General features: G+C 39.9%; 1 protein-coding gene across 1 annotated transcript in view; it reads right to left on the reverse strand.

Annotated features, from left to right (window-relative positions):
- Nucleotides 1-452: 452 nt before the first annotated feature.
- LOC103087504 (catenin alpha-2) overlaps nucleotides 453-11841 on the reverse strand; it is a 310874-nt gene continuing 299485 nt past the window's right edge. The window contains exons 7-9 of the mRNA XM_007465356.1: nucleotides 7326-7533; nucleotides 6728-6750; nucleotides 453-680 (exon numbers count right to left, since the gene is read on the reverse strand). Coding sequence (XP_007465418.1) covers nucleotides 453-680; nucleotides 6728-6750; nucleotides 7326-7533 — 459 coding nt within the window. The remainder of the gene's footprint in view (nucleotides 681-6727; nucleotides 6751-7325; nucleotides 7534-11841) is intronic.

Raw genomic sequence — 11841 nt, forward strand, 5'->3', positions numbered from 1 at the left:
CTGGATTTCCATTGCTCAGACTTAATTCATTATAGAACTAGACTGGGAGCCCCATTTTGATGGTAAGACTACCTGTCTGTAAGGCTACCTGTCTGCTAAACTATCCACAGTGGGGAACAAAGGAGGGTTTCACCTAGGAAGTACTTTTCCTGGACAAGGAGATAGTGTGTGAGACAGCACTGCGAATTGACCTTGATGATCCAAGTAAAACAAGTCTGGTTAGACTCATCTGTCCTGGGATCCTGTGAGTCATTTAACTGTATGCCATGAGCTGATGATAAGTAATAGCAAACATGTGTATGGCATGCTGTACTTTTCAAAGGGCCTAAATCCCCACTGGAATAAATTCCCACACCTGGGGTCCTTTGAGACCAAAGAGACCTGCCATGTAGGATGTTACGTACACCTGTGCTCCATAGCTACTGTGGGACTGTGCCCAGATCACTCTAGTGTCAACCAACCACCTGCCAGTCTGGATCTCCTTCTGAAGCCTCTCGGAACATTCTCATGCTCTGTAGGATGCTTGGTTCTGGCACAAGATCTCTTACACTCTCACTTGCATTATTTCCTTCCAAGGGACATGTCCCACCAGCATGGCTGGACGTTTTCCCACCACCTGTGCCTGAGTGACTTCCGCCTGCATGCCCCCCACGACACTCCCTTGGCTTTTTGAGATCCCACTACAGCAAAGGAATACAATATTAATATAAGAAGACGGAAGGAAAGGAAAAGATTAAAAATTTGGAAGATCCTGTACTAGTCTCAGGGTACCTCTAGGAGTCACACTGAAAACTGCCTGGAAACAGAGGCAAATAGGATTGCAAATGCCTTAATTCAAGGATGGAGGCCTCATGCACTACGCAGATGACTTCGCACCCCAACCATATTCCACTGGAAGAGTAGATTCAAAGGATAGTTTTAGACCTCAGAGAACAGGCTGGTAAACTAATTGTGCTCTTTCAATACCTGAGCCAGAACCTCCAACTCAAAAGGAATTTTAAAACTGTCTCTTCATGGATGTAAACATTTTACATGAAAAGCATAACTGCACAGATGAATTTCAACCTCAAAATTAATAGAGATGTGGGCACTGAACATATTTGAAGGCAGAGAGTAGAAAGGGGGAAAAGAAAAGTTTCAAATAAGGAAAAGGCAAGGAAAACCTCACCATAGGTACCAAATTTGGGATATCAGAACTCTTGCCCTTGAATGAAGCAACCAATCCCATTAAGATACCCCTTAAAATGGAGGGCTGTTATGGGGTGGGGGGAGGGTATGGGCAATATTAGGTCATAAACGGCCCACAAGCATTTTTAAACATTACTTTCTACTCTATTTTAAACCAAACCTTTTAGTAAAGAATTTTAGTAAAGAAACTCAGAAACTCAAAGTGGCTTTTGTGAGTTTCATCCCCTTTTTTACATGATTACAGAAGGGAGAGAAATGAGAAGGCCTAGATAATACTGAAAACAAATTTTATGTTTAATCAACAATTACCCTTATTCTTATGTGATAACAACTACTCCATCTTTCTCCTGCCTTCCCATTTGGAGAAATCCAACATTATAACTATTTCTATGACAAAGTTATCTTTCTGATGACATTCCCTTCAGAAGCTTTCAATGCCTTCTCTGGGATCTGGGTCAAATCTAACCATTGAACTTGTCCTCTAGATGTTCTGAGCCCCTCTTGGCAGTACTACACATAGCCAACTTACAGAAACTCTGATAAATGAAAATCAAATTTATACAGAAAATTGATAAAGTACAGAAAAATATACTTAAGACAATTTTAAATAGAACCTCAGAGGCATTTAAATTTTCTTTACCTACAAAATGTTCCTTGCACAAAATTTTCAGGGAGCCCCTTAAGCACAGAAACTGGGAAGCCGTGTTCTCCCTACCTTCTTACTCTGTTCCTCAGTCTTGCTTGTGATCTCAAACACTCTTCTCTACTGCCAGCCCCAGAAGTCTTGCCTACTTATCTTTTCCAATATGCTATATAAAAATACTCTCAAAATGAATTGCTTCTAAATGAATTATTGCATATTTATATAATAAAATGTTATTCAGCCAGTCAACATAAGGTTTGAGAATGTTTATTAATATGGTAACATATTCACAATATAGTAAGTAAAGAAAATAGATTACAAGTCATCATTTAAAATGAGTCCATTTTTTACAACTACAGGCATATGTGTGTCTCTGTGTGTGTATAAATATATCACTCATAGAAGTTTACAAACATTGGAAAGACATGTACAAAATTATCAAAGATGATTATCTTTAGGGAGTGAGATTGTGAATAAGCTTTTTCTTCCATCTTTGTTTTTCACCCTTTACAATGAACACATATTTCTTTTGCACCATTAAAAAAAAAAAAAAAAAAAACCCACAGTGTGAAGCCCACTCTCTTCAGAGCTCCCCAGGCCCTGGATATCACTCTATATGTTCCTCATGTACTGTTGTATGCTGGAGCCTTGGTGGAATATGGGCCCCAAACCAGGCTGGAAATGACCCTCTAAGATCTCATTTCAGACCTTAACTCCTCACAAATAGGTTCCATCAGGAACACCCTTTACATTCAATTCCGCCCTAAAGCAAAGGCTATGACAATGACTCTTCAGGCACTTGTAATATGCACATATGTGCCCACATCAATTTGTCCCCATGTGCTTTTAATGCATGCATTACATTAGTGGTTTACACACTGTCCCCAGGGATTCACTTAGATGCTTCAAGAGGTTTGAAAAAAAGTTAGACTCAAATATTTTGTAAAAATATATCATTTTAATTATACATAAAAGTAAAATTAAAAAATAACCTGCCACACTTTAACACAGATGAGACCAGAAAATTATTCCTTTATGCCACCCGAGTCTCTGCCATGATCGTGCATACAATCTCTAACTGTGCAACTGTTTAAGAAAACTGTAGCTGTGCATTACTCTTTAAAGAACAATCTAGAGCAACACAGAGTGTTTTTGTCTAAGAAACTGAACCAGGCAGTTCAGCACCAAAATGCACAAGGTCCAGGCCTATCTGCTCATCACATTTCCTCACCAAAGCCTAACAGTGAATTGTGTACAAGGTAGTAATGGTTTAACACATCTCCATATTGTTCAGCATTTAGTTTTAGTACTTAGAATAAGCATTATATCTTTTTAGTCTTTTATATTTATAAGAATGTGAACCATACTTGGGTATTTTTGAAACAAAATTGTTCTATTGAACTCCCTTTTCAAATGTAATCTGTCTAGCAGAGTATCCAGGCATTGCAAAGTGAGCTGTTTACAAAGTGTTACTACATCTGAGTAAATCAGAATTTTCTGTGCAACCAAAACGAAATGAAGATATCAAAACTGAAGATACCATATTAGGGCGGCTGATACAGCTGCAGCTGCCATTCACACTGCCCAATGTCCATTCCATGTTCATAAATAGTCAGAATTTGAGCACATTACACTACTGCTACCTCTTGGCACAAGCCACCATCCTTTCATGAATTATTCCAGGGGCTCCTCCTCTGTCCTCCTGTACTTTTTTTTTTTTTTTTTTTTTTTTTTTTTTTTTTTTTTTTTTTTACCTTTTGAACTCCTATGGCCTGTCCTCAATACCTAAATTATGGCATTTTCTACCCAACACTCTCCAATGGCCTCCCATTTCATTAAAGTAAAAGTGTAATTCTGAATACTGGTGCACAAAGCCCTACATAGTCTGACACCTTGTCTCCTTGCAGACCCCATCACCTGCTAACTTCCACTCGGAACAGTCCGTGAGCCTCCCCAAGAAGGTTCCTCAAGAGCTCAGGCACCTTCTCACACAAGGTCAATGAGCGCTAGATGTTGCCGCTCATTCCACCTCAAGTGCTCTCTGCTCCCTCATCTCTGAAAGATCTTTAACCAAGTGTCATCTTCTCAGTGAACCTTTTCCAGGTCATCCTTACAACTACACTCCATGCTGCTGTCTCACAGGTTTTATATTTCCCTGTTTCACTTATCACCATCTGAGATAACTCTTACTCAAATTATTGATTGATTGTCTGTCTCCCCCACCTAGAGTGTAAACTCCATGAGAGCAGAGAAGTTTGTCTATTTTTTTTCTTATATATCCCCAGAATCCTAGAACAGTGTCAGGCACAAAGTAGGCAGGCACACAATACATATCCATTAAATAAATACAATATTCTAAATTCAAATCCATCACAAAATGTTTATCAATAAAATACCATGTTTACTTGTTTCCTGTCATGAGGCCACTTTTAAGTTTTTTTTTTTATGAAGAAGTAGTTTTACTGCCAATGAAAGAAAGCTGTGTAAAATTATAAGTTCCAGATACACGTTTATGTCTTCATTATAATTTGGATCTATTTATAGTACTCAGCATAATACTGCAAAAAACACTCTGATGGCACTAATCCAAAGGTCACACATCCTTTAGAAAAAGAGTCTCTCTCTACCCATTAGTCTTCACATATGTACTATAATGATATTTGATTTAAAGGAGGATTATTTTTAAGAACCTTCTCTGGATTACATCATTAACTTGATAAAGAATAATTAAGGCCATCGAAGGCTCTCCCCAAACCATTCCAACCATCTTTTCTAACACTGTCACATTCTGGGATCATAAATTTTGTCACATGCATCTGTTCACTCAGCCCTTTTTCCTCAAACCACAGTTTCTTTTACATGCATGATTTTGTTAAATCTTCAAATCACACACACATTCATTAATTTGAATATACCTTTGTGGAAATATCCAACAAACAACTGACACCCTATTGAGCTCATTGTATCCATGTGGCTAAAACATGGCTCATACCCCATGCAGACAACTTTCTCCTAATCATTTAGTTTATAGCTCTTTTCCCCAATGTCCATCTTCCTCCATTTCATACCACTTGGCATGGATGTGTATGATTTTAGAACAGCTTCACCTACAAGTGAGCATGAAAAGTTGAATCTTCATCAGAAACTGATCAGGTGATTTTTAGAATCCAGAAATGTCAGTTTTGTCTATGGCCATACCACTCTGAGTGCACCCAATCTCATCAGAAGTGTCAATTATGCCAATTTAAAAATCTTTTCTTCTCAATCTAATTATTTCTTTATCCTAATGATATTGCCTAGCATATTAATATGAAAATCTGCAGAGTGATAACTTGATAAAACCTTCATGTCCAGAGCTTACAAAATTGAAAAAGAAATATCTTATAGCAGCCTAGTCACAATTGACTAATTTTTTGGTTGCCGTTAACTACAACAGACATTTCAGTAAGGCACAGATGCTATATCAAAATAAATATAAATTGATATTGTGGCAGTAGTAATGAGTGCACTAGACAGGGATTATGGAGCCAGTCTAGCTGCATCCAATTCTACCTTGAAATCACCAAAGAAGTGTGAAGTCCAAGTAAATTTTATACACTTTATAAAAAAGTCAGTAGGAGGTGTTTTATTTCAGCCCTTGATCCTGGTGGTTCAAAGTGAACAGAATTTTCACACTTTAAAATTTAAGCACTATACCCACCTTCGTATTATCTGTAATTGTGTCAAAGTAGAAGCCAAATTTTCAATAAAAATACAAAACATTCCTGCATCACAAGGTTGTGAACAGAAAAACAAGCACCTGGCGTCAATAAAACACAAAAATCCATCAGCTCTGCTGATGTGTATGAGTTTATACCGAAAGAAAAACTTCTACTTGACTGGATTCTAGACAACAAACTGAAAATTACATGTCACATCTTGATCAATTCTTCTTTAATCACATTCTGTGATTAAAAGAACACAGGAACATCCTTCTTTTTCTGATTTATTTATATTGAGATCTTAACCATCACTCTGATCTCCGCAGTTTCTACTTAATACTTCATTGCTAGAAATACCAGCATGCCTTCATATAAAATCAAATTCCACATATAAATCATTAGCCTGTTGCCATTCTGTTAAAAACAAACAAACAGAATCCCAGATTTTATAAGCCCTCTTTTTTTGTTAAATCCATTATTCAAAAAGATTTACACAGGATGGAAGGCACTGGCGATCGACATTTCTAGCCGTACCCTGCGTAGCACCCGTAAACCAAAATCACAGAAAGTGTTGGCCATCCAGATCCTATAGAGAAGTCCTCATAAGCAGATGAATACCACGTGAGACAGCCACACCTTATTCTTTGTGTGCTGAAAATGGGCAAATCTTGCAAAATCAAAGAATCTGAAGGTGTATGGGAAGGAAACAGATTTGGGCTTTTAGTAGGGCATTCTACATCTTTCTGTTTTCTAGATCAAAGTTCTCTGGAGGGTGTGGCAGGAGGAGCTCTGTGCCTGGCACTGCTGAATCCTGGCTTGACCTGAGGACCTACATGTCAGTTAGGGATGGGAGTGGTAAGAAGAACCAGACTGGAGGTGGGCTTCAAAGGCTGGGAGCAGATTTTCAGAGTCCCCATTCCCTACCTGACAACTACACAGGGCATTCCTTCAACATGTAATGTCAAGACCTCACTACATTTTCCCACTTTATGCTGAATTCTCTCAAACCCAGGAGTCCAGGACAGGAGGAACTCAGACCATTCATGGGTGCAAGCCCTGCGCATCAACAACATCACCTCTGCTGAATGAATAGAGCAAATCAATACAAACATAATTCAGTGCCTTTCAAAACAAAGAATATGGTTTCATTTCCTTCATCTAGTTTTCAGATACACAGAAGTATCATATTTTATACCTGTAGGAGAGAACAGCTGGTGTCTGTGCTTCCATATCACTAGATATTACTAACATCCATTTGAAAACTTGTAGACATTCTCTAATTTCTAAACACACAGTGAATCAATAAAGTTTTCCCAAGTTTTACTGCAGTTAGAAGTTTCCACCTTAACCAACTCTGTCCAAACTTTTGAAAATCTATTTTAATTCCTAATGCCTCTTCGGGATGAAGATTAGCCATCTACAGCCGTCCTTAGCTTTGAAATTGCTCTGTGTAGAGGACTTCAGTGTGACATCAGTTATTTCCATCCACCATCTACTTTTGCCGACTGAAATCTTACCTAAATAAAGGCCAGCCACTAAAACGACCCAGAAATCACTCAAGTAAAAAGCCAAAGTTTTCCTATGAAACCACTTCCACCAATCTCTTCCCTGCTACCAATGCATTCCGACACGCAATCAAGACAGGACTCTCCCAAAGCGGCTCTTGGGTTTCACCTGACCGACTCTCTTAGGGGATCACCTGTCCTCTTTCCAAACTGTGCCTGCTTTCGTCGGAGCCACCAGATCGCGCACCGGAATCCCCCGAGGGCGGCGCGGGCCTGAGAGCCCGGGACTTACGTTGTTCATGTACTCGCTGAGCAGGTCCTGGAGCGCCTGGCGCACGGCGTTGCACTCGGCCACGATCCGCTCGCGCCGGTCGTCGCGGGTGCACGAGGAGTCGGCCATGAGAGCCGCGCCGCTGATGATGCTTTCCAGGCGCTCCTCTAGGGACGGCCGGAACCGGGCCTCGCTGAACGTCATGGGGTCCAGGATGATCTTGTTCTGAAAGGAGGACAGTGCAAAAACAATCAGCAGAGAAGAGACGGCTGCCTTGGCACCCTGTTTTCTAAACCGGAAATTTCTGAGGCCAGGACAAGACTCTGCGTGGAGAAGAAACTGGCTACTTGGGTAAATTCTAAAGTGGCCTTGACAAAGTCTCAACTTTCTGTAAGGTACTTTGTCCTGAATCTAATCTTCAGGGAGAAAACACCATGTTTTGTTTCAAAAATGTGTTCTTGGCAAAGGCTATCTCAATGGAAGGGTTTTCGAATGAGATCGTGGCACTGGCTTGACATTTTTTTAAATCTGTAGCCTTCGAGGGAAGCACATTTCAGGGTAGCGCTTTGTGGGGCTATGGAAAGATTTTACAGCCCTAGACTAGATCATAATACGTGACCAACAACAGGACTGGTACACACATAGTATGCATCCCCGTCAAGAGAAGCAGAGAGCCCCATGGCAGGATGCCTTTTGAAACTTGAGTAAATAGCATCCAAAAGGCATATACAGTACAGGTTACTTCCCACTAGGAGCTAATATATTTTGTATAAAAACTAGCATTCTAGAAAAGGGCTCATAATGTGTGTGCATGTATGTGTGTGTGATTTGTCACAATTAACTGACAGTATCCTGATAAAGGTGCTAACATGTTCCAAAAGAGCTTAGATAAGGAGAAAACAGAGACGTTTCCTAAAGGGAAGGTGTCACAGAGCATTTATGCTTAGTTTTGCCCCTGCTAAGCCTGAGGATCCTGGAAACATATAGGTAGTGATGTCCAGAGGTGTACAGAAATACGCATCCAGAATTCAACAGATATATCAGCCTGTATGAGGATGTGGGAATCATCAGGGCTATGTGGACACAAGGTAGTGAATGGTATACTAGCAAAGTGAACAGAACAAGAACAGACCAAAGAAGGCCCAGTTAATCCCAACTTCCAAAGGTTTACAGAAAGATAAGAATCAAAAGGAAGATCGAAAACATAGAGCAGAACCTAGAGAATAGTATTTCCAGCAAGTCAAGGGAGTGGAGAGACTGATGAAGTGTATGGTAACTAACTGCAGGAAATAGAGAGGCAACGCCAACTCTGCCCAATTGCTGGTTTCCATTAGGGACCCCTTTTCTGCTCCAAACAAGGAAGATCATTCCAACAACGTTAATCACAGTGGAATGACCTGCTGCAAGAATGGTTTGCTCATCTTCACTGGAGGTGCACACTCAGAGGTCCAAGAACCAGCATGGTAGTGATGGAGTAAATGGTCTTCTGACCCTTGGATCCTTTGATGGGATTGCCATTCCACTGCTCTTTCCTTTGATGTTCATCATATATATATATGTGTGTGTGTGTGTGTGTGTGTGTGTGTGTGTGTGTATGTGTGTGTGTATACACACACACACACATATATATTTAGAAAACATAATTTACCATATCTACAAGTATAATAAGGAAACCGAATGATAGTAGGTAGTCATGCCATTGCCCACCTGCCATCTGCTGAGTACCTACTATGTGCCTACTAGAGTGCTTAGTGCTAAAAAGAGGGTGAAGAGCATAAAAGACACTTGTGTGATTTTTTTTCCCAATAGGATATAAAATAGCTGCTTAATAATTACAAAATAGGTCCGAGCATGCTCTCTGGGAATAGCTTGCCATAACTCTCCAAAATATCCTAAGGTATTTGCTGAAAGCTGTGCTCAAAGTATCAGTGGCTTTATTCCTGTCTTACCCCTAGGTGCTTTGTGACCACCTGGAGGGGTGGGATAGAGAGGGTGGGAGGGAGGGAGATGCAAGAGGGAAGAGATATGGGAACATATGTATATGTATAACTGATTCACTTTGTTATTTTTTTTTTTAAAAAAGTATCAGTGGCTCTGATTCTCTGCTTGTTGTTAAAATGCAAATCTCCACAGCAGGGAGATCCCTTCAGCACAAAATGATGATGTCCTAAGGAATGCGTGAAGCACGTGGTGACTTCGAAAGAAAAAAGCACCCACTAAACACAGACCACGTCTGAGGTCCACTGGAATGGTGGATTTCCTAGGAAATTACTCATTGGTCGAAGCTCTCTCTTCAGTTTAGAGGGCAAATGCGTGAGGTCCTTCCTATGAGCTATTCTGTGGCAGGTTTTGGCATAAAGACTACCTTCACATTTGCACTTTCTTAGATCTTACGAAAAGGATAATTTTTACTTAACTCGGAATAGCATTACTCAAATCCTGTCCCTTGTGCCTAAGTAACCTTCCAAACAGTTTCAAAAAATCACATGGAGTCCTCAGTACAGTGGATGGCTTTGCAGGGTATATCTTACAAGTGAGATTCCCAAAGGAAAGCTGAGAGGGCAACACAGGTGCCCTGCCCCACCTGCCATCTGTACTAGAGTTCTGTCTGCAAGGACTCTTCCCAGTGGGATCCATTTGAATTATCGCTCTCTTTCTTGCTCTCTTTCTACCTACTGCTTTTCAGATGATGCATATATAATATATATATATATATATATATATATATATATATATATATTTACCATGTAACATGCATTAAATACTGATACTCTAATTAAAGAAATACCTGATCAAAGTATAATTAGACTACTTTCCTTTATAAGGATTGCTGATTTTCAAAGCACTCTTTTATAGGAACCCATATTAACAAAAAACAATGAAAAGTGTTTGTTCTGCTTTGAGGTTTCAGGAGACTCTTCAAGGTTATATATTGGCTCTCAGATGGATTTTTATTATACTTTTGGACTAAAAAATATAAAGAAATGCCAATTTGATGGAAATATACTGAGGTAAATTTGAACTCAATAAGGGCAATTGTAAAACAGTTTCCCTGTAGAACAAGGAAAATGTACTATTGTCATTATAACATTATTTCCTAAATTATTTTCCACGGAACACTGAGCTTAAAGATGTAATGTTCTGATGAAAAAATAAGTTTCCTTAGCCAGATATGTTTTGGAAATGCCGCATGGCCCAGGGTACGTTAGCACATGAAATGCTTTGGGGAGTTCTGCATTAAACAAGTCCATCTCCTGCAGCATTCCTCAAACCTATTTGAGCATAGAGGGGTCCCCTTTAAAATGCATGCATTATCTATGAGAACTTAAGAACACGCTTTGGGAAACATGGCAAGAGAGAATTTACAGTGTCAGCCGAATGAGCTCCCCACCTGCCACGGCCCGGGGCTGTTATGAAAGTAAACACACTGCAACATTGAGCTTCAAAAACTCTGCATAAAAGTTACAATGTTCATCACATTTCTAATGGAATTATTCATTATTTATAGATCACAGGGGAAAAGCTTTTTAAAAAAATCTCCCTGGAAAAGAAACAATAAATTTACAATATTCCAATCTATATCCGTGGTGGAGATGGGGAGTACTGCAATGATGGATGTGAATGGCTAGCAGGAGGAAGCCACTTAGGGGAGAGAAAACGCGTAAAGGGCATTGCGCACGTGCACGTGCATCTGTGTGCATGTGTGTATGTGTGTGTGTGCATGTGTGAGGGTGTGGATTGCCTGTGTGTGCTTATCTATGAGTGGATGGGTTTGGGTTGTGTGTAATGGGTGGAGGGGGGCAAATTGGCGGGAGGGGACATGGGTTGTTTGTGTGTGTGTATGTGTGTGTGTTTTCAGAGGACTGGAGAGCTCTCAAACAGGCTTTAGAAAGTCAGAAAAAGATAAGAAAAAAAAAAAAGAACCAAATGAAGCCAGGGGCTTAAGGACTAGAGGAAAAGACTATCTACCGTTGCTAAAGTGATAGGAAAAAACAAACTCCTGGAGGTAAATCCTGGGCAAAAATGCAGGGAGTGAAAGCCAAAGTGGAGTAAAGGAGGAGTATTGCTTTTGCATATTTGGGAGCGACTTAAAAAAATAAACAACCAGGCAGGCTCTTTTTGCTAGCACACTCCGAGGTCAGCTCAGCCTGTCCGCGACTCTCTGAGGCTGCCCTCTACTGGCCAGAAAGGGAGCAGCAGCGGCAGCAGCATCCAGCTTGCTCCCTGGTCACGGAGGGAACATTTCATGGGTAATATACAAGCACCAAACAGAGAAAGGGCAAGGCCAAGGTTTCCTCTCTCTCCCTTTATGCCAAAGGTGTGCTCCTGCAAGAGGATTTTATGCTGTTTCCAATTGTACAGACTTATTTTAGTCCACTGAGATCTTACATTTTAAATATATAAGTCTCTCGTTTGCATTCTTAAAGCTCATTTAATCTTTTTATCCTTTTGATCTTTTAGTTCATCTCCTATTGTCATTTTAGTTAATTTTTTTTTTTTTTTTTTTTTTTTTTTTTTTTTTTTTTTTTTTTT

Source organism: Lipotes vexillifer, unplaced genomic scaffold (assembly GCF_000442215.2).
Source record: "Lipotes vexillifer unplaced genomic scaffold, Lipotes_vexillifer_v1.1 scaffold1324, whole genome shotgun sequence".
NCBI classification, from domain to species: domain Eukaryota; kingdom Metazoa; phylum Chordata; class Mammalia; order Artiodactyla; family Lipotidae; genus Lipotes; species Lipotes vexillifer.